This window comes from Saccostrea cucullata, unplaced genomic scaffold, assembly GCF_032062105.1.
Source record: "Saccostrea cucullata isolate Sc308-1 unplaced genomic scaffold, CSIRO_AGI_Scuc_v1 ctg1470, whole genome shotgun sequence".
NCBI classification, from domain to species: Eukaryota; Metazoa; Mollusca; class Bivalvia; order Ostreida; family Ostreidae; genus Saccostrea; species Saccostrea cuccullata.
In genome coordinates, this window is record NW_026920398.1 from 25,055 (window position 1) to 47,800 (window position 22,746).

The 22,746-nt window shown below is 30.4% G+C and overlaps 2 protein-coding genes across 2 annotated transcripts in view; one reads left to right on the forward strand and one right to left on the reverse strand.

Annotated features, from left to right (window-relative positions):
• Window positions 1–22,746, forward strand: part of LOC134248353 (uncharacterized) — a 96,296-nt gene that overhangs the window by 21,436 nt on the left and 52,114 nt on the right. The gene's annotated exons all lie outside the window — the stretch shown is intronic.
• LOC134248249 (von Willebrand factor D and EGF domain-containing protein-like) overlaps window positions 212–22,746 on the reverse strand; it is a 38,224-nt gene continuing 15,689 nt past the window's right edge. Inside the window, 25 exon segments of the mRNA XM_062730661.1 lie at window positions 212–236; window positions 312–422; window positions 2,213–2,323; window positions 2,760–2,870; window positions 2,966–3,075; window positions 3,628–3,738; window positions 5,027–5,137; window positions 6,196–6,306; window positions 6,700–6,810; window positions 7,176–7,286; window positions 8,911–9,021; window positions 9,543–9,653; window positions 9,879–9,989; window positions 10,165–10,275; window positions 11,073–11,187; window positions 11,336–11,572; window positions 13,073–13,263; window positions 14,469–14,637; window positions 15,084–15,242; window positions 15,327–15,642; window positions 20,952–21,190; window positions 21,362–21,440; window positions 21,442–21,545; window positions 22,173–22,236; window positions 22,325–22,410. Of these exon segments, the coding sequence (XP_062586645.1) occupies window positions 2,972–3,075; window positions 3,628–3,738; window positions 5,027–5,137; window positions 6,196–6,306; window positions 6,700–6,810; window positions 7,176–7,286; window positions 8,911–9,021; window positions 9,543–9,653; window positions 9,879–9,989; window positions 10,165–10,275; window positions 11,073–11,187; window positions 11,336–11,572; window positions 13,073–13,263; window positions 14,469–14,637; window positions 15,084–15,242; window positions 15,327–15,642; window positions 20,952–21,190; window positions 21,362–21,440; window positions 21,442–21,545; window positions 22,173–22,236; window positions 22,325–22,410 (2,862 nt within the window). The 3' untranslated portion in view covers window positions 212–236; window positions 312–422; window positions 2,213–2,323; window positions 2,760–2,870; window positions 2,966–2,971.

A 22,746-nucleotide genomic window follows, 5' to 3' on the forward strand; every position in this document is an offset into this window, starting at 1 on the left:
ATATATATATATATATAACTTAGGTCAACTCAGGATACACTGTGTTATTTGCGATATGCAGATTCAATTCAAATGTGCCAATTAATTCTCCTTATAGTACCTTGTATGAATAAAACTTAAAATACCTGGATTTGCAGAAAATTCAAATACACCATGGGATGAATTGCACATCTGACAGGGAAATGTTACATTCACCTCAGAATTCTTGAAGCACTTTTCTTGTATATAACAATGGCCTGTAAAAAGAAAAATAGGTTTTATTTCGTGAAAAACACAGTATTATTTATAATATTATATATTTTTGGCCTTACCATCTTTTATTTGCCAAACAGTTTTGTTGCTATATGCATCGCAGATTCTGCAATCTTTGTTTGACTCGGTACTCCCATGTTTTATGCAAGTTCCATTTATTATGCAGTATTCTGCAAAAAATAAGCAAATAATATTTCAAAGAAGCCTCACTTAAATTATTGACTTGGTTTCTTCTTTATTTTAATTTTTTATGTAATCACATGCTGAAGCAAGACTGAGAAGGAAATGAAAAAAGGCAGATAAAGTATCTCTGTATATTTTTATCGTGTAAATTAATTCCAAAATCAGTACAGGTAATACTTGTTAACTAGGTTGAATCAGAATCTGAGAAGATATTTATTTCACTTGTTGTTGTTTCCTATTCTGTTTCTGCTTAACAAAGTGTAAACTTTATTAAGTTTCAAACGTTTTCGATTGCTATAGTTTGTTTTCATAGGCTTTACCTTGATGGAAGGACCAAGTGTCCATACTGAGTGACGTGTTACAATACAAACAAGGTTTGGCATCATTTTTCTGTCCGTCAGCAATGCAGGAACCATCAATGTTACAGTACTCTTTAGCATAAAGATACAATATTTATGGGGTTATAGAACTACTAAGATTGAATTCAGCAGAAGTTTTTATAATTGCAAGCGTATTAATCCTTTTTCCTTTAAATCTCTAATGAAAATAATAGTCGCTTCAAGAAGAATAAATTATAAACATATCTTTATTTTGTCAATAAAATTAATGAAATGTTTTTGTATGTCCTATTACTTGGTACTTGGAGAACTTAATAATGGTTTGATTGATGAATGGATTTGATGATATTTCCAAAAAGTACAATATTGTACCTTTTCACAGTGTAAATTAGATTAGCAGTTCTTGTCTTTACAGACAAATACATGCCTATATGGATTTATTTACCTTCGTTTGGTGAAAATTCATAAACATCCCGATATGAGTTGCAAATCTGACAAGGAAATGATACATTTACTTCCATATTCTTGAAGCAGTTTTCTCGTATATAGCAGTAGCCTAAACAAAGATAGTTTTTGTTAATTATGTGAATTACATTGCAACAATTCTAAAAAAAAAAAAATTAAAATTGCATGATATATTTCCTTTGCATTACCATCTTTTATTTGCCATTCACTTTTGTGTGTGTATACATCGCAGATTCTGCAATCATTGTTCGGTTTGGAGCTCCCATGTTTAATGCAGCTCCCATTTATCATGCAATAATCTGTAATGAATGTTATGAATTCAATAAAATGAATTATAACAGTAAAAGGCAAAGGTTAAAATATTTTATTGAACTATATTTAATAGATCTTTTCCAGCAGGCAAAGATGTGCATATGTATGAATGATATATTTTGTAAAAGATAAAAATCATTTAATTGTATTGCAATTCGATATGGATTATATCATTAGTAGGATTTCTTTCCAATTTTGCTACTTTTACTTTGCCTCTGGCTTTTCGTAACATTAGTGTCACATGGATAACGTCATACTTCAGCAGTTAAGACATGGCTTAACAATTCTGAGAATGCTTAGTAAATATTGATTTTAGGATCATTTTTTGAAAATTTGTTACAATTTTAGGATCTTTTAAGATGGTTTATCTACTCCTTCTATCTAAAAACAGGCATAAAAGTATTTTCTACATCATTGATTATGAAGAAAAGACGAAGTAGAGTTTTGTCGTATTTCTGATATTCTTTCATACATGTACCGTGATATTTAATATCACGTTTATTCAATAAAGATTTTTTTTACAGTATTTCATTATTGAATATAAAATAATTGCAAAAAATCATTCGATATCTCTAAAAAAAATGAAAAGTAATCGATCCCATATTTATTCTAATCACAAAATGGAATAACCAGATGCTGAGATTTGTTTTCTGTGTCTTTACCTTGATTGAAAGACCAGATGTCCCGGCTTAGTGACGTGTTACAGTACAAACAAGCCTTGGCATGGCTTTCACTTCCATTAGGCACACACAGACCATCAATGTTGCAGTATGCTTGAGATTAACAACCAAAATCACTTATGTCCAGTTCTGAATCAAGTTTTAGTTTGTATATTCTATACTTGATTAATTAACTTCTTTTTTCAAAGTAACTAAACCAGTCCTGATTTGGTTACATAGTAATTTTAAATGAGGTATTACAGCAGTAAAAGTAAAAATAGAAATAAAAAGCTTTGTAATCATATGTACTTTCCAGCAAAATATCTATAAACAATGTCTTATACATATTAACATTTACATATATGAGCAAGTGATTACAATTAACGAGTAGATTAATTGACACTCTGCATTAAAATGCATTATTTTTCTTGTAAAAGAATTCAAAGCTTAGGGCTTCTTGCAAATTTAAAATTTATGGGAAAATGCATAAGAAAATTATATCACTATATATACACATCATGGCACGTAAATTATTACTGAATATTTATACCTTCATTTGATGAAAATTTGAAGATTTCTCTCGATGAATTGCATATCTGACAGGGAAATGTGGTATTCACTTCCGAATCTTTAAAACAGGTCTCTTGTATATAGCAGTGTCCTTTAAAGATATATACAAATGTATAAATTTATAATATACAACGTGAACAAAATTAAACAATTGTTATTGTTCATAAGTAGCATGGATATGTTTACCATCCTTTATTTGCCAAAAGCTGCTGTTGCCGTATGCATCACAAACTCTGCAGTCTTTGTTCTTTTCGCTATTCCCATGTATAATACAATCTCATCAATCACACAGAAGTCTATAAAACGCCATTTTATAGAATACAATTATAAAAAGAAAAAGTAATATTTTGCATCCATTTAAAGGCTTACTCCTTAGCAATGAATTACTAGGTATAAAAGATATAGTCCTTAAATATTTCTCTAATTGCAATAAAGACATCTTTTATTTAAAGAAAAATACTAGTTATTATTGCAGAAATGCTTTTACAGTGTATTCATCTAGTTTTGGAATCTATTGTTAATGTCAGAATGACAGTAAGAAAATAAAAAAAGTATTTTTTTTTATTTTTTGCTGAAAAAATTAAATTTTACCATGTTATTGATTGATCAATAACAACTGTTTTTCAATTTGTTTTCGTTTTCCGTTGGTTTATCCTTGTTACAATATTTTACTCATATTTGACAGTCAATAATATCGGAATGAAATATTTTATGTCGTATAAAATCTGAAATCAATACATCTTAGATAATGAGATTTTTTTTTTAAGTTAATTGACTTTTATTCCATGTTTTATGGGAAAACAAGTTTTGATTCTCTTTTTTTAAATCATGTTTGCAATAAAATTTACCTTGGCGCAATGACCATCTTTCTCTGTTGTTTGTCGTGTTGCAATAAAAACAGGACTTTATATCATTTTCCTGGCTATTGGCTACACATATATCATCGACATAACAGAATGCTAAAAAAATAAACAAAAGAGATTAAAAATCATTTTCAATCCAGTTAATAGGGTATAAACTTATCAGATTTATTCTAAACTCATCTAGATATGTTTTTTACTCCAAAAGATCACTGCAAAACGCTTTAATCACAGTATTTACGTTGTATATTTTTGATTATTTTTTTTGTAACATATACCCGAGAAACAGAGCTGTTTCTCTTAAATCGTTTCCCTAATTAAATACATGTGTGTATATTGCTCTCGATTATTGATGATACTGTAAGTTTGTATAAAATGAATCCCTGATTTTCTTCCCAATCTTTCGAATATTCTACTGCAAACACATCATTTTGAATCGTTATCTAATATAAAACGACTTAATTATAATACACATGATTAAGTGGTTGAAAACTCAACAATGGTATGTCAATATTTAATACATTTTTACGCTATTTATAAAGAATTCTTAGAGTAATTGATACAGATTCCAAACATATCTGAAAAAGAGTAAATAATTTTCAATGTTTCTATAAGAGACTCCCCACTTACATCAAGAATTAAGGAACTACAATCTGCCAGTTTGTCTGCATCCCTTTTGAATATCGATTACCTCAGAAAAATTACCACTTTTATTAACAGTGGCTTTAGTATCATTGTAAAAAAAGTGTAACCAATTTTCTGACAGAAGGGCCAATTTTTTTTTAAAAAGCAAGGTTTCTTGTATGAAGTTCAAGGGAAGAGAATCAAAAGCTTTCTCAAAATCTATCTGCATAAAAGTTGTGGAATATTTTTTCTTCTGTAAAATACATTCTATCATAAATCAATCTTATGCTTTCTCCTATATATCTGTTAGAGATAAAACCAGTTTCGTCAGGATTAAGTATTTCATCTAAATATTTTTTTTAAAACTGTTTGAAATGGAAACCAGATGCTAGTTTATATACAGTATCACAAATGTCATATTTATAACTTGGTAACTGTTATATATATATACTAAAGTTATAAATGAAATATTATTTAATACAACAGGTTATTAAGAAAAAGCCATGATCGGTGAGTTATGATATCATTCAGTAAAAACTGATTTTCCAAACATAATTTTTTAGGCATGATTATTTTTTTTTTAGGAAATCTGAATACTTTACTTATCGTAATCGTCAGGTAAATACAGTAATGACTTGTTTTATACTTTTTTTCAGTATCTTTATCTCATTTTAAAATCAGTTACATGTATGATTATTATTTCAAAATTTTTATAATTTTTATTTTAAAATAAAACAATTTTCTAGCTAAGTCTCATGTTTACCAAGATTTGGAGACAAGGAGTACAAATTTGCTGATGTATTACACATAAAACATTGGTTTATTTTGTCTGACACTCCATTCTGCATACAGGAATCATTGATGAAACAGAACCCTACAAAAAAAAATACTAAAATGTAATTTACCGTATATACTCGCCTATAAATCGGTGTGCCTTTAAGTCGGTTGTATTTTTGGAGGTTCGTTTGGAGGAATTTGCCATTGATCCACTTATAAGTCGGTTTTACTTTTTGCCAGAATCATTTGACATTTAAAATCAATGCACTGATGTTAATTTTAGCTGTTTTTATTAATATTTTTCAATTTTACGCCAATATTTAGTTTTAATTTCATTAAACAAATAATTTATACACAAAATAAAAACTATAATAGTAAGTGAATACTTGCAATCAAATATATATTTATGACTCACCTATAAGTCGGATATAGAGTTTAGGACTTATATTTAACTCACGACATACCGACATATAGGCGAGTTTATACGGTAGTCAGAAATGAAATATTTTATTCTCCTAAAATAGCACACATATGATGTGTTTGAATAGTTTGGGATACTTTGAAAAAAAATAAGAATCAATATTTAAGAAAAGATCAATCCATAAATTTAGCTCAACTGAAGCATTGATTACTTCATATTAAAAAAAATTGTTTTTTTTTTATCATTTTGAGGTTAAAACTGCAAAATTACGAATAGCTAATATAACAAATTTAACTACATTAGATAAGAAACTTGTTTAAAGGGGATTGAATATCCCTATTTTTTTTTTTTTTTTTGCATTCTTTTGTCCGTATTGAAAACAACAGTTAAAGAGCATACAATGCTTTAAAAAAATTAAAAATCTCTGAAAACCATTAAAATCGCTCATTTGTGTTTTTACAATGAATAAATCATTCGTTTTCTTTAGCATATAAATAAAGGGTTTAAAAAAAGAAAATCATCAGCAAAATTTAATTAAGTATTCTGTAACAAAGAATTATTTTTTTAGAACGATATAACATATATTTTAAGGCTATAAAAGGCCAGCAATATAAGATGTAATTGCATTGTCAAACATGCATTTCTTTTTTAAATCATGCATATACGTTTTGGAATTTTGATTTTTGAAATTCACTGAAGTAGATTGAAGATTTCTGTAGAAAAAGAAATATTACCTGGGTCCAATGACCAGCTACCTCTGTTTATTTTTGTGTTGCAATATAAACAAGATTTATTGTCGTTCTTGGACGCATGAGCAACACAAAGTCCATCAATATCACAGTAACCTTTAAAAAAGTTCAAAAACGTTTAGATCAGAATGAAGCAGTTTTTAAAAAAGGACGTTTGTGAATAACTTAATTGAAAAGTAATAAACAATAATAACCAATTCAGTAACATAATCATTTAAAAACATTTACAAGGGTGAGAAGTCTTTGCTTTGATTTCCATCACACTAAAAAAAAGTTTGTGATTCCCTCAGAAAAATAGGTTAATTTAATGAAAAACTCAAGATCATTTAGACCAAAAATCATTCTTGATAAATAAACCATTTAATTATATTAAAAACCCATTTCATTATTATTAATTCCCTTTCGCAGTTTGCAAAGGGTTAAAACAGTCAAACCAAACTATGAGGACTTGGACTTTAAATTAAAATAATTATTGAAAAGGAATAATACCAGGATTATGAACTAAAGAGCCTCGGCTGGTGGAGATGTTGCACATCAGACAGGGATTGTTTTCTTCCCATTTCCCATCTTGTATGCAAGTATCATTAACAAAACAGTACCCTGTAGTTAAAAAAATAATACATTTGTTACTAATTTTATAACTAGGGTTTTTGAAAATCAGTTTATGTTGGCTTGCCCTCTCCTGTCTCATGACTAAATTATTGAAAGACAAGATTAGATTTTTTATTGAAACACTAAGACTGAATTGTTTAAATAAGTACATGCATATGCATTATTGAGAACAGATAACGATGACATGAATAAGAAATATTCCCTTGAGGTTTAAATAGAAATGACTTGGACCGCTTTTCTTTAGTCGATTGAGCGAGGGCAAACCGTTATCTTTTTTTTAAATGACGTCATTGAAATGTTTTTGAATTTCGTCGAGAGCAAGGTGTATGCAAATATGTGCAAATTGTTTTTACCTTGGTCCAGTGACCAACTTCCTCTGTTAATTGACGTGTTGCAATACAAACAAGATTTATTTTCGTTCTTTAACGCATGTGCAACGCAAAGTCCATTAATATCACAGTAAGCTACAAAAAAGAAAAAAAAAACGTATTTCATATGAATATTATTTTAGAGATAACAGGTGGATTTTTCTTTTAAAAATATCATAGTGAAATCCTATACAAAACATAAATAAAGAGCAAACGATCTGAATTTCATGTTTTTTGTATGAACAAAAATATGTTTGGTGAAGCAAAATAACTAAACGTTAAGTACATTTTTCAGGCCAGTAGAGAAACAATAGGATAACAGATTAAGAACCGACATTGAAATACGGTGTTAAGTTGTAAACACAATGAAGCTTCGGGAAGTCTTAAACTTGCTGCAAGAATACACAAATAAACCATTTGTTGTTTGTCATTAGATGTTTTAATGAATTTCAAGTACTATTTATATTAAATTCAAAAACTTCGTAAATATCCTTACAAAAAAATACATAGCAAAGTGTAGTATATGTACTATTAAGCCTCTTTCTTTACTCCTTAGTAAGGTATTAACAATAGTGAAGGACAAACTTCAGAAGTATTGTGCAACAATAGACCGGTATTCTAATTGTGGTGAAAATCAGATGTTGGTACTTAAACATTCCAAGGAACTTTTTAATCCATTGAAATTACAAACTTAAACCAAAGTCAGCAACATAAAAACTTTCGAATTTTCACACTTATTTAAAACAACCCCTTCTATAAATTAAAGTCCAGTCTTTCACTGACAGCTGTTTTTTCAATATAAATGGACTTTGTATATTCACTCCCCTTGTCACTGGTCATTTGCAAATTTATTTTGTTAAAACCATTTTGAATGTACACACAAGAGCTTTAAATTTGATATTAAGAATATGTTCTAATTTGTTATTGACATTATCTATGTGGATTTGGGAGACCAAGTCTTCAAAAATCTATTTGATATACCATGGGTACTTATTGCGCCCCGTTATAATAAGCTGAATTAACTATGTTTGCATTCATGTACAATTTTGAAAAAAATTTAAAGACGTTTATGGTTATTTTTCAACAATGATTAACGGTAGACTTAAACTTTTCAATCGTAAATTTCTCTTACTTGTGCAGCAATATTAATACAGCCTTGTCACTTGTATATGGAATTTACATCTCTCAGTTGATTTTATACAAAAGAGCATCTTCTGCGCGTGAACAATTTGTAAGTTACTAACAAACATTTTGATAAAGCATTAATATCAGCAGTCTTGTTTAAAGTTCTCATTCTGTAAGTTCTACGGTCGATACAATGACCTTGTCAGAAAATACAGTTAATCATTAAGTCAAATGCGGACATGATTTTTTTTTTCATACTGATTGATAAGCCATTATTTACACACAGAATTGTTGACGGATTTTTTTTTCGGTTTTCCGAGAACATGAGATGGAGCACTAAGCAAATGACACCTGACACCAGTTAACAGGGAATGCTTACTCCTCCATGGCACCTGATTCCTCTACTGAAGTTTTGGAGGTTCGTGTTTGCTATGCCTTTTTTGTCATGTTTAATGGACTTTTGACTTCAACTACTGCTTGTTACCTCAAAATATTCATAAAATTAATTTTGTCATTTACAATACCTTTTTAGGTAAGAAGAAAAGAGGCAAAACAGAACATGATTTGAAATTATAACTGACAAAATAAATTTTACCAGGATTTGGCTTCAGAGAGTCAATGCTGACAGATATGTTGCAAATCAAACAGGGGTTATTTTCTTCCGACTCCCCGTCTTGTATACACAAATCATTGACAAAACAATATCCTACAAAAAAAATAATACATGTATTTCATTTTCCTTAATAGGCAATGTCGTCAAAAGTTTGTTTTGTTTAACTACTCTTTATGAACAGATAAAAGCATAGTTATATTCAAACGATAATTGTTCTATTAAATAACTTACTTGTGATATTGTATTGTGGACAAAGGAAAAAAAACAGGGAAATGATTTATTATATGTTGTTTAACGTCCCTCTCGAGAATTTTCACTCTTTTTGAGACGCCGCCTCTTGCCGGCAGAGAGCTGCAAATTTTGTCCTCGGCATTTAGGGCCATTAAGGAATGAGGGGTCTTTTTCGTGCAAGCACCTACAGGGACATGGGACCTCGATTTAAACGATCTGATTCGAAGGGCCCACCTCCACGTCCCACAGTGGGATTCGAACCCACGATGTAAGGATCAACTACTTACATCGCTATTCTAGAGCAGACTCTCTAATCACTGCGACACATGGACTACGAATATGGGAAAAAAAAGAAACACTCTCAAATAAAAAACGCATTTTACCAGAACTCAAGGTCCAGTTAGTCCTGCTTTGAATGGGATCACATATCAAACATCTGCTTATTAAGTTACTCTCCCCCGCTTTATAGCATTGGTCATCAATTAGACAATGACCTAGTAAAATGAAAAAAAAAATATTTAATTTTTGCAATTGCTATCTGAAATATTAAAAATCAGCATTAAAAATGCATTTTTATCCTTAATGATTTCATATTAATTATATATTGATAAAAATATTGGGAGAAATCTATCATAGTCATTTATGCTTGCTGTTCAATCAATTTCCTTGATCTGAATAAAAAAATTTTAACTAACTTTATTGACAAAAATTATATCTACCTTCATTGAATGTCCATTCTGTCCTGTTCCGTGTGTAGTTACATTTGTAACAATCGTTGTTCTTTTGAGTCTGGTCATCAAAGTAGCAAATGCCATCAATGTAACAATATCCTTTAAAAAAATTGTTTCATAAATAAAGAGGTACAAAACAATAAACTTAAGATGAAAAAAATTGAAATGTACACTTCAAGTCTAAGATTTTACTGTAACAAACCTAGAAAATTGTCATGATATTATAACTGATCTATACTCGTAAAGATGAAAACGGTATATTATACTGAAATACCTGGGTTATTTGACCAGTTCCACTTGTCTACAGAGGAAAGACATGCACTGCAGGGATTTGTCTCCCTTATTTCTCCGTTCATATAACACTTGTCATTTATCAAACAATGATCTAAAATAAGAAGTTTTTTTCTCCTTTTTTAATGTAAAAATTATATATATAATTATTCGAAAAGACCAATATATTGTAGTTACTGTTTTCAGTTGAATAGTTTGGAAAAAAATCGTTTAATGTCTAACTTACAAATATACACTGTACACATAAGTTCAATGTTTCCAGCTATCCAAAGATAACATTTCGATACAAACCACAATAACTTTATGCAATTCCTCAATAAAAAGTACCAAAATGTACGATCACTCCCAATGTCCAAAAAAATTAATTTATGCCCTGTTCACACGGAGAGTTTGATTCGCAGTAAAATTAAATTGCGTTCACACGACAGCTAAAAGCGAAGTAAACTAAAGGCGAATAAAAATTTTATTTCTACAAAAATTCTAGTCAGAAAAGCTATTATCACGTCATTTGTAAATCAAGTCACGAATGCAGAGCCATCTCTTTGATAGTGGCCATAGGTATACAATTCATGATGAGTTAACATACTTTTCCTTGGTTTTTGAACAAAATATAGCACATATACCTATATCTAACCATAACACGTGTCCTGTGACTTAAATCTATCCTAAATCTAGCCTAGTCTAGCGTCAAAATTTAATTCGAATTAGCTTCGCTAAGCTCACATGGAGCTAATGCGAAGTTATTTCATGCGCAGTAAGTAATTCGAATTCAACTAATTCGCATTAAATTCTCCGTATGAACGCTAAGCAAAGCTAAATCGCAGTAACTTTACGTTTAATTCAAATTAAACTCTCCATGTGAATAGGGCATAGATATTTTTAAAAAAATACCTGGATTGAATGACCAACTATATCTGTCCTGAGTGACATTGCACATATCACATTGGTTGTCACGATTTGTGCCTCCGTCTATATAACATCTCCCTTTTATAAAACAGTAGCCACTCTAAAACATGGATATATTGACATTTGATCGCCAAAACTAATACATTTTATCAGAACACATAAATACATTAAACATCACAAGTAAGAGCACTGTAATGATTATGTGAAAAATATGAAGCAATTAAATGAATAGATGGTTAAAAAAATACCTTCAGGGAAAACGTGATGTTTCCACTGATATTTTTATACTCTTGACAGTCCGATTGAAATATGTACACATTAAAAGAATCAGTGAATCTAACTCCATCGTTTGAGACATTAAATGTAAATTCTGTCATCCAATGGAATTCAGTACTGTATGACAAAGGACAATACCCTTCAAATAGTGTTCTTGGTTCCAAATTGCTTTGAAAAAATATCTCTGAATGCGTTCCATCTAGCTGAATCTAAAATGTAGATAAAGAATCAAATTAATCTAATTGCTCTCTCTCTCTCTCTCTCTCTCTCTCTCTCTCTCTCTCTGAAATGAATGAATATAATGGACATTATTATATACTATATTTATAGTCTCTGTATAATCTTTACAAACACAAACAGAACCGTAAATCTGAAAATTTTTTACTGTAGATAAGTTGTATTCTAACTCTGCTAACTAATGTGAAAGATAAAATGATATGAAAATAGGCAGTACTCTTTATTTCTAGCGCTGATGACAAACTAAATTCGCAAAAAATAAATCGACGTGAAAATGTCCTTATTTACTGTATAGAGTTGTTGACTAGGGTAGAGGGAAACAAACAATCTGTTCTACCGGAATGAAAGCAATTGCCCAAGACCTTTTGCCGCTGTCAACAGTTTGCACTCCAAGTCAAACAGATCGACTGTTTCCCGATAGTCCTGTCAATAATTGTTTTAGAAAAGTCCTTTGGCAAATAAAAAGATAACTCAGTTAGAGCTGTTTGACGTAAGCGGACTTTAAAACAATTTCTGGACCGATAGTCGAAAAAAAACAGCCGAACTAGCTGTTGGACTTTTAAAGTAAAAAATTATGTATGGACTGCTTAGTATATGTATAACGATTCATAACATACTACATTTTCACTGGATTTGAGACCGTTTGTTTTCACTGTAGGGTAAATGCACGTGCAGCGTCATTGTGACGCCACAATCAACAACTCAATGTTGACAGTAAACAATGATCGTAATGCCACCTATGTATCTGAGCAGGAAAAGTATTAGAAAAAGATATCGCAAGCTTATATTTGAACATTTGGACGCTTACATTTAGCGAAAGAAAAACACGGTGGTGACAAACTGTTATCTGTATTTTTATTTCAATTTTCAACTACCGAGGTTCGCAAATGAAAACGTTGTCCTTCTACAGCCTTCAATGTCATATTTATCTAAATCCGGATTATATTTTAAAACAATAATGGACTCCGTGGAATTGAATATCGTTTGTTATTTACCAGAAAAATATCAATGTTAACCTCGGTTTCGTCTCGGTCAGTGGTCAAAATTGATATTTTTCCTGGTGAATAACAAACAATTATTATCACTAAGAGTCCATTATTGAATATTATTCAATGCAAATATTTGGAGCAGAGCAAACATCAGGGTTGGGATGATGTGGAAAAGGGCAGTGAGCATTGAAAGCAAAACGGTCAGACCACCGTGTGCTCTTTTCATGATAGGGAAATATCTTGAAAATTCGTCGACGATTCGGTGTGTAATTCATGGCCAAACATTATATAAAAAACAACTTCAGTCAGTCAGCATTCCACTCATTGATAGAGTGTGCATGAATATGCTGACATTCTGTTCTCATTCAATATGTATGACTGTGATGACCAAGGTTAAATTTATTGAGACAGATAGACAGACTGACATACAAATGTACATATTTCTATGTGAATTGGTTAAAATTGGCTTAGAATATTTACTACCGTTCTTCTTGTAATGTAGCAATATGTATTCATCTTTTCTAAAAACAGTTCTCTATACAAAGTTATTTCATCGCATTCTTCGTACGACTTGTCACAGAAACCAAAGTCTGAGATGTGCTTTATACTCGGAGGTCCAAGTAAATCAAAAGAACAATCACTTCCGGCAAAGTTTTCTTCACATGTGCAATTTCCTGAAAATGACATATTTTTTACATGTTTTATAAAAACAAAAAAGTGACCCGTACGTATCTTTTATATAAAATATAAATTCTTCAATATAGGATTTCCATTGTCTGTTGTTAAATGATGCTTTTTTATATCAATCGAATTCTGTGCTTATATTCCCGAAGCTTGGTAGGAATTTAGAGCTCACAAATAGCTCGGTGAATAAAAAGCATATTTTACAACAAATATATATTTTTATTAAAAAGTATTCAAACAAAAATATTTCAACCATTTTGATCATTAAATTCCAACAATTAAAAGGAAAAGAACACATTAGTGTACTAAAAGTTACATGAAGCTATCGAGGGTGTAGATGTCATAAAATATAATTTCTGTCATTTTGAATTTTAAATTGGCTGAAGATATTTTGACTGGGAAAATACTAAGTTTATTGTTCAATTAGTTTTGTTTAGTACTATATATATTTTTTTTTTACAAAAAAGATCAATTTATACTTGATTTCATTGACTAGAAAGTTTTGTTCCTTGTTTTATTTTGTTTATGTTCTCTTTCTGTATACCATGATGTAAAACAAAAGAAGTACATATATTTTCAGAAAATTACCCAGGGGTCATTAGCATGGAAAATGGGTCATGACCTAGTTTTTTAACTTGAAAAATAACGTTTATGTTAAAATATTATTTAACATTACAATTATAAAATTTAATCTACAATGCCCCTGCATAATGGTATCTATTTAATTCTATCGCGAGTGGACATTTTTAGTGTATTTTTTAATAAGTATGAAGAAAAAATGCATATGCACTTGGCTTTCATTACACAAAATGATAACATTAAACAAAAATGTTTTCAAACTTTGAATGGAGCCCCCTCTTACTTTTTTCAATATAAACAAATATATCACACACTTAAAAGCAAACTAAATGCATAGGTAGGTAATTTTTATTATATCTTTATAGTGAAATATTATATATTTTAATATATCTCCTTTTTTAATGTAAACTGATACTCAGTAATACCAGTATTTCAAAAAAGATAATTCTAATTATGTAGTTTTTTACATATTAAATTATAATTGCTTGTTAAGAACACTGATTGGTCACTATATGTACTCGATTAACTACAAAAATACCACCCATTACACCAGATTCCAATAACTGATCAAGATTCTCCCATCCCTACCACCCTGATCATTTAAAACACATATTACCTTCATGACATTCACCATTCCCACTACAGTTATTTGGACAAAGTGATTCAATAATGTGTGTTACGTCAGGTCTCTCTTCCTGAAAGGTCGAATTGAACAGAACAAGACTGGAACATTGCTCTAGAGCTGCTTCTATGTGAATCTTTGTTATGTTATTGTCACCCGTCATCTTTAAAAGAAAACAAACATTGCAACTTTTTTTTTAAATTTGCCGCAAAATTGAAACAGAGGGCAATATATGTATCTGTACTTGTATCCGTATTTTTTTTTATTTAACTATGAAATATCTGTTTCCAATGCGTATATAGATTAATAATCATGACGTCGATGTCCTATGCTTTTTTATGCAAACATAATCTAGAAAAGAAATGAGAATTAATTATTTTAGAAAATGCAAATTAAGAACATGCGAGGTCTGCCCGAGAAAAATACATGCATTTCAAATATATATATATTTTTTTGGTTCAACTAATATTATGAAGTTATTATTTGCATGACAGCAATATTCTTAATTTTTACTTTAATCATAATTTTGTTTGATACATTTTTACTTTAATCATAATTTTGTTTGATACAATAACACCCAAATAAAGTTCAAATAATATAAATATGTACCATCACATCCGAAATGCAGTTGTGAACAGCAGTATTGCTTATATCAGGATCATATTGTCTACAGGTAGCAATCGAATCCGTTTCCTCAAAAGCTTTGATGCAAATATCTTCTGCTTCTTTCTCTGTTCTAACATCGTAAATTTGTCTTTTGCTCCTTGTCTAAAATTGATAAAATAAATCTAATAAAGGTTTCCAAAAAGGTATTATTCAAAATTACTAAAGAGATAACATCATTACATGTACCCAGAGGTAAATTTGGTTTTCATTTGTAACAGGAATTTCCATGATTTTTGTGAGATGCGACAAATCTCGTTTCTTTCTTTTGGACCCGTCAGGGTATACCGAGCACTCAAATGGATTCCCTCTTTTGAATTTACAATTTTCAACTGTACCATAACTACAATCAATCCTAGATTCCGTCCTTTCATAAACACCACAATATTTGACTTTTCCTTCCTTTACTTCACAAGTGCAAGCTTTAGTGAGGGTATCCGACACAGATTTGAATTTTGTGGTCTTGATATTGCTATGGCTGAACAAATCCTCACTGGCAAGTATTCTGTAAGCATAGATAATACATTGCGTAAGTGGATTAAACTTTCACTAAGTATATCATGTGCAGCTTTGTACTTTGCATTTTGTACTTTTTGTCACATATTGTCGAAAATACATATATACATAATCTGTACTCTTAACAGTATTGAATTCTAAATGAAACATATGGAGATAAACAATTTCTACAACGAAGAAAATAATTGATAAACAAGTTGATGAAACAAGAGTTTCAGCTGTCTCCTTTAAATTCATCATTTCGTAAGTTCTATGGTCGAAACATACACATTGACCTTGTCAGCAAATTCAATTTATCATTGAGTCAAATGTTGACAGACGTATTTCATACTAATTGTTGGTCCATTATCTATACACTGAATTGACGACGGATTTTCCCGTTATTTCCATGTCAAGGAGCACACGGGTGTGACCGGCAGGGGATGCTCACTCCTCCATGGCACCTGATCTCACCTCTGATGGTTTGGAGGTCCGTGTTTGCTTTACTCCTGTTTTGTATTATTTTATGAACATTTGGTCTTGAATACTGTCCGTTATCTCCATATGTTTCATTCTTATATACCAATTTCAGAAAAAAATGACAAATGAAAAAAATGTAAGTATATATTGGGGATGTCAATTTTACTCGGATAGCTTAGTCAAATAGTCGAATGCTTTAGTCGAACGGTAGTCGAATATTCGTTTAATTTTAATTATTTTTTCATATCATTTTCACTGTTTGTCTTTTATAAACTAGTTTACAATATCTAATATATGTTTTTACCATTATAAAACGAATTTCTGAATCGTAAATACGTACGTAGCACAATAAAAACTGCATGTACATCAATATGTATACAATGAATTAAATTTCAAAATTAATATATTAGCTGCACATTTTATCCACATGTACCCCAGAATTGAAGCCAATTAATTTTTATGTGCCCGTCAGTGATCTTTCACAGGTAAAGAATTAAAGCATGTTTCTGATAAAAACAAAGAGAGAGCGAGAGTTTGGGATAAATTTTAATTATGAAATTTGGTGCAAAGAATCAATGATTGTATGAAATTACTATCAGAAAAAAACAGTTTAATAACTCTCATAACTGACCCCAATTGACATGTATTTACAATTTTGTGATAGCTATTTGATTAGAATTCTTTCTGAATATAGTTGTGTCACGCCAGATCTTAGTTTAAATCTTCCATTTAAAACAGTAAGAGGTAGACAATCATATGAAAATGACATGTTTGATTTTCTTAAGCACACAAATAGCTCGGTGAATAAAAAGCATATTTTACAACAAATATATATTTTTATTAAAAAGTATTCAAACAAAAATATTTCAACCATTTTGATCATTAAATTCCAACAATTAAAAGAAAAAGAACACATTAGTGTACTAAAAGTTACATGAAGCTATCGAGGGTGTAGATGTCATAAAATATAATTTCTGTCATTTTGAATTTTAAATTGGCTGAAGATATTTTGACTGGGAAAATACTAAGTTTATTGTTCAATTAGTTTTGTTTAGTACTATATATATTTTTTTTTTACAAAAAAGATCAATTTATACTTGATTTCATTGACTAGAAAGTTTTGTTCCTTGTTTTATTTTGTTTATGTTCTCTTTCTGTATACCATGATGTAAAACAAAAGAAGTACATATATTTTCAGAAAATTACCCAGGGGTCATTAGCATGGAAAATGGGTCATGACCTAGTTTTTTAACTTGAAAAATAACGTTTATGTTAAAATATTATTTAACATTACAATTATAAAATTTAATCTACAATGCCCCTGCATAATGGTATCTATTTAATTCTATCGCGAGTGGACATTTTTAGTGTATTTTTTAATAAGTATGAAGAAAAAATGCATATGCACTTGGCTTTCATTACACAAAATGATAACATTAAACAAAAATGTTTTCAAACTTTGAATGGAGCCCCCTCTTACTTTTTTCAATATAAACAAATATATCACACACTTAAAAGCAAACTAAATGCATAGGTAGGTAATTTTTATTATATCTTTATAGTGAAATATTATATATTTTAATATATCTCCTTTTTTAATGTAAACTGATACTCAGTAATACCAGTATTTCAAAAAAGATAACTCTAATTATGTAGTTTTTTACATATTAAATTATAATTGCTTGTTAAGAACACTGATTGGTCACTATATGTACTCGATTAACTACAAAAATACCACCCATTACACCAGATTCCAATAACTGATCAAGATTCTCCCATCCCTACCACCCTGATCATTTAAAACACATATTACCTTCATGACATTCACCATTCCCACTACAGTTATTTGGACAAAGTGATTCAATAATGTGTGTTACGTCAGGTCTCTCTTCCTGAAAGGTCGAATTGAACAGAACAAGACTGGAACATTGCTCTAGAGCTGCTTCTATGTGAATCTTTGTTATGTTATTGTCACCCGTCATCTTTAAAAGAAAACAAACATTGCAACTTTTTTTTTAAATTTGCCGCAAAATTGAAACAGAGGGCAATATATGTATCTGTACTTGTATCCGTATTTTTTTTTATTTAACTATGAAATATATGAAATATCTGTTTCCAATGCAATTCGTATATAGATTCATAATCATGACGTCGATGTCCTATGCTTTTTTATGCAAACATAATTTAGAAAAGAAATTAGAATTAATTATTTCAGAAAATGCAAATTAAGAACATGCGAGGTCTGCCCGAGAAAAATACATACATTTCAAATATATATATTTTTTAGTTCAACTAATATTATGAAGTTATTTTTTGAATGACAGCAATATTCTTCATTTTTACTTTAATCATAATTTTGTTTGATACATTTTTACTTTAATCATAATTTTGTTTGATACAATAACACCCAAATAAAGTTCAAATAATATAAATATGTACCATCACATCCGAAATGCAGTTGTGAACAGCAGTATTACTTATACCAGGATCATATTGTCGACAGGTAGCAATCGTGTCCGTTTCCTCAAAAGCTTTGATGCAAATATCTTCAGCTTCTTTCTCTGTTCTAACATCGTAGATTTGTCTTTTGTTCCTTGCCTAAAATTGATAAAATAAATTTAATCAGAGATACCAAAAACGTATTATTCAAAATTACTAAAGAGATAACACCATTACCCAGAGGTAAATTTGGTTTTCATCTGTGGCAGGAATTTCCATGATTTTGTGAGATGCGACAAATCTCGTTTCTTTCTTTTGGACCCGTCAGGGTATACCGAGCACTCAAATGGATTCCCTCTTTTGAATTTACAATTTTCAACTGTACCATAACTACAATCAATCCTAGATTCCGTCCTTTCATAAACACCACAATATTTGACTATTCCTTCCTTTACTTCACAAGTGCAAGCTTTAGTGAGGGTATCCGACACAAATTTGAATTTTGTGGTCTTGATATTGCTATGGCTGAACAAATCCTCACTGGCAAGTATTCTGTAAGCATAGATAATACATTGCGTAAGTGGATTAAACTTTCACTAAGTATATCATGTGCAGCTTTGTACTTTGCATTTTGTACTTTTTGTCACATATTGTCGAAAATACATATATACATAATCTGTACTCTTAACAGTATTGAATTCTAAATGAAACATATGGAGATAAACAATTTCTACAACGAAGAAAATAATTGATAAACAAGTTGATGAAACAAGAGTTTCAGCTGTCTCCTTTAAATTCATCATTTCGTAAGTTCTATGGTCGAAACATACACATTGACCTTGTCAGCAAATTCAATTTATCATTGAGTCAAATGTTGACAGACGTATTTCATACTAATTGTTGGGCCATTATTTATACACTGAATTGACGACGGATTTTCCCGTTATTTTCCGGTCATGAAAAGGAGCAAATGGCAGGGGATGCTTACTCCTCCATGGCACCTGATCTCACCTCTGATGGTTTGGAGGTCCGTGTTTGCTTTACTCCTGTTTTGTATTATTTTATGAACATTTGGTCTTGAATACTGTCCGTTATCTCCATATGTTTCATTCTTATATACCAATTTCAGAAAAAAATGACAAATGATAAAAATGTAAGTATATATTAGGGATGTCAATTTTACTAGGACAGCTTAGTCAAATAGTCGAATGCTTTAGTCGAACGGTAGTCGAATATTCGTTTAATTTTAATTATTTTTTCATATCATTTTCACTGTTTGTCTTTTATAAACTAGTTTACAATATTTAATCTATGTTTTTACCATTATAAAACGAATTTCTGAATCGTAAATACGTACGTAGCACAATAAAAACTGCATGTACATTAATATGTATACAATGAATTAAATTTCAAAATTAATATATTAGCTGCACATTTTATCCATATGTACCCCAGAATTGTAGCCATTTAATTTTTACGTGCCCGTCAGTGATCTTTCACAGGTAAAGAATTAAAGCATGTTTCTGATAAAAACAAAGAGAGAGCGAGAGTTTGGGATAAATTTTAATTATGAAATTTGGTGCAAAGAATCAATGATTGTATGAAATTACTATCAGAAAAAAACAGTTTAATAACTCTCATAACTGACCCCAATTGACATGTATTTACAATTTTGTGATAGCTATTTAATTAGAATTCTTTCTGAATATAGTTGTGTCACGCCAGATCTTAGTTTAAATCTTCCATTTAAAACAGTAAGAGGTAGACAATCATATGAAAATGACATGTTTGATTTTCTTTCCCAATCTGCTTTTTTAACGGTTATACCATACCCTTATTTTACATATAAAAATATTGATCTGTAAATAAAGGAAATGGGCAAATCTAAGTTTATTACCTTAAATTCAAAATTACTTTGATGAAACACACAATTTTTAACGAAAAACAGACTAAAAACATTTAAGTCGATAGTCGGTATGATCGAACAATAGTCGTGTGCTCGAATATTCGTTGACATCCCTAGTATATATTTATGATGAATAAATACTATTTTTTTAAATAAACACCATTTTTCAGGCGAAAAATTTCAGGTTTATTCAAGTTATCAAAAGAGAGAATCAATATACAGTGCAATCACAAATTTTGATTGGGAGGGGGGTTAACTTTTTTGTTTTCGAGATGTGGATAGACCCACGAATTTATGTCCCCCACAAAATATAAAGTGATACATACATAATTACTCAACAATTCTTCATCAAAGAAATCATATCCTCACGGACCAAGAGTTTTCCCTCAAACCACGAAAATTTGAGCCCACGAAAATATGTTATTTTACAGTAAATAAGTGTTAAGATCAATTTATAAACCAGTCAAACTAAACAATGATGTTCGCTTGCTTACCGCCAGGATCTAAAGAATGCACGCGGTGGTGAGTGGTATCGAAAATTCTGAGGGTTATCAACATTTCCATCTCTCCTTGTTAGATCATTTTGTTGTGCACCATCCAAAACACCACATAAACCATTAGTATTGCCAACGTCTGGAGGCGAGGGGAATATCTTGACATTAATTTGAAAGACATTGTTATAAGGCCAAGCCACAATCAAAATTTCCACTAGAGTCCCAGTTGGAAATAGAACCTACAACAAAGATGACTTTTCAAGGAAATAAAAGCATAAACAAATAATAAATAAAATAGCAAAAACAAAAATCATTCAATACCTTAGTACGAAACTTTTTAGCTTTAATCTATAAATATTCAAGATTTGTCGAAATATTAATATCTAATTTACTTGACATTACATGAATACCTGGTAGTACTTGTCATTCTTCCTTATAACTTTAAAGGCTCTATCATCACAGAGAGGAAAATTGATAAATTGTGCCGTAACAGATGTTTACAGTGAAGATATCCCGTCCAGATCTTGCAGCTACAGCGCATGTGCATCTTGGATATGAGTAACGGGCATGACACCTATGATGTTTCACTTGTACCTTAAAAAATACTTGTCGATGTTTGAACTGTTTAGGATTGTAAAACATCTGAAGAAATGTAATAGAAGCGCTAATTCTTTATCTGGTCTAACATTGTTGTTATCGTTAAATATTATACGTATATATTGACCGAGTTCAAGGGCAACGTGCGTTTTGTCAGACCCAAGAACCAAACTGTCTGCCTGAGGCCGTGAGGCAGAAAATTTGGTTCGATGGTCGACAAACGCATTTTACCTGGGAACACAGTCAATAAAAAATGTTTTGTTATACCTTTCATTATTTTTTTTCTTTTTGACATACATGTAGAAGTATCTTGCACTGTCTTTTGTGATGTTAGCATCGGGTCTTTCACTGTCCAACGAATGTAAATGCACAAGTTCCGCCCATTGTGTGAAGTAAGCCGTCCAGCATCTCGTCGGCAGGTCCGACATTTCACCCAGCGGTCAAACATAATTTTTTTTTTATGCTCGCCAAGTAAAACATTGGAAATGTTAGATTTTGTTTTATACAGATTTGTTTAGGCACAATCTTTCAAAGGTATAACAAATACATATTTTTATTCTTTAAGCAATTTTAATACTCATGAGACTTAAACTATCCATATCTTTTTTTTAAAATGAAATTTACCTCTTGATTAAATTTTCTGTTATTATACAAAATAAACGTGCCTTCTTCTTGACACTCATACTTACTGAAAAAAAATCAGAATTTAAATCAAACAATGATAATTTTTACTATGAAAAGTAAACGTCATGCCGAGCTTAAAATAAGATACTTACTATCCATCAAACGTCAGCATATGGGGATCAGTATATGATCCACAGTGTTTCTCTTTCCATACAGGATCAGGTTCCTTTATGTATACCTAGATGTATATATTTAAATGTTAAATATTTTCAATAGACAAAAAGGGAAATTTTATCTATTGATTTTCAATTATATAATTTCCATGCCCACCAAAATCTCTTTATTTGGCCTAACATTGTTGTTATCGTTAAATATTATACGTATATATTGACCGAGTTCAAGGGCAAATTGCGTTTTGTCAGACCCAAGAACCAAACTGTCTGCCTGAGGTTGATAGAACGAAGGCAGGTAGTTTGGTTCGATGGTCGACAAACACATTTTACCCGGGAACAAAGTCAATAAAATGTTTTGTTATAACCTTTTATTATTTTGTTTTCTTTTTGTCATACATGTA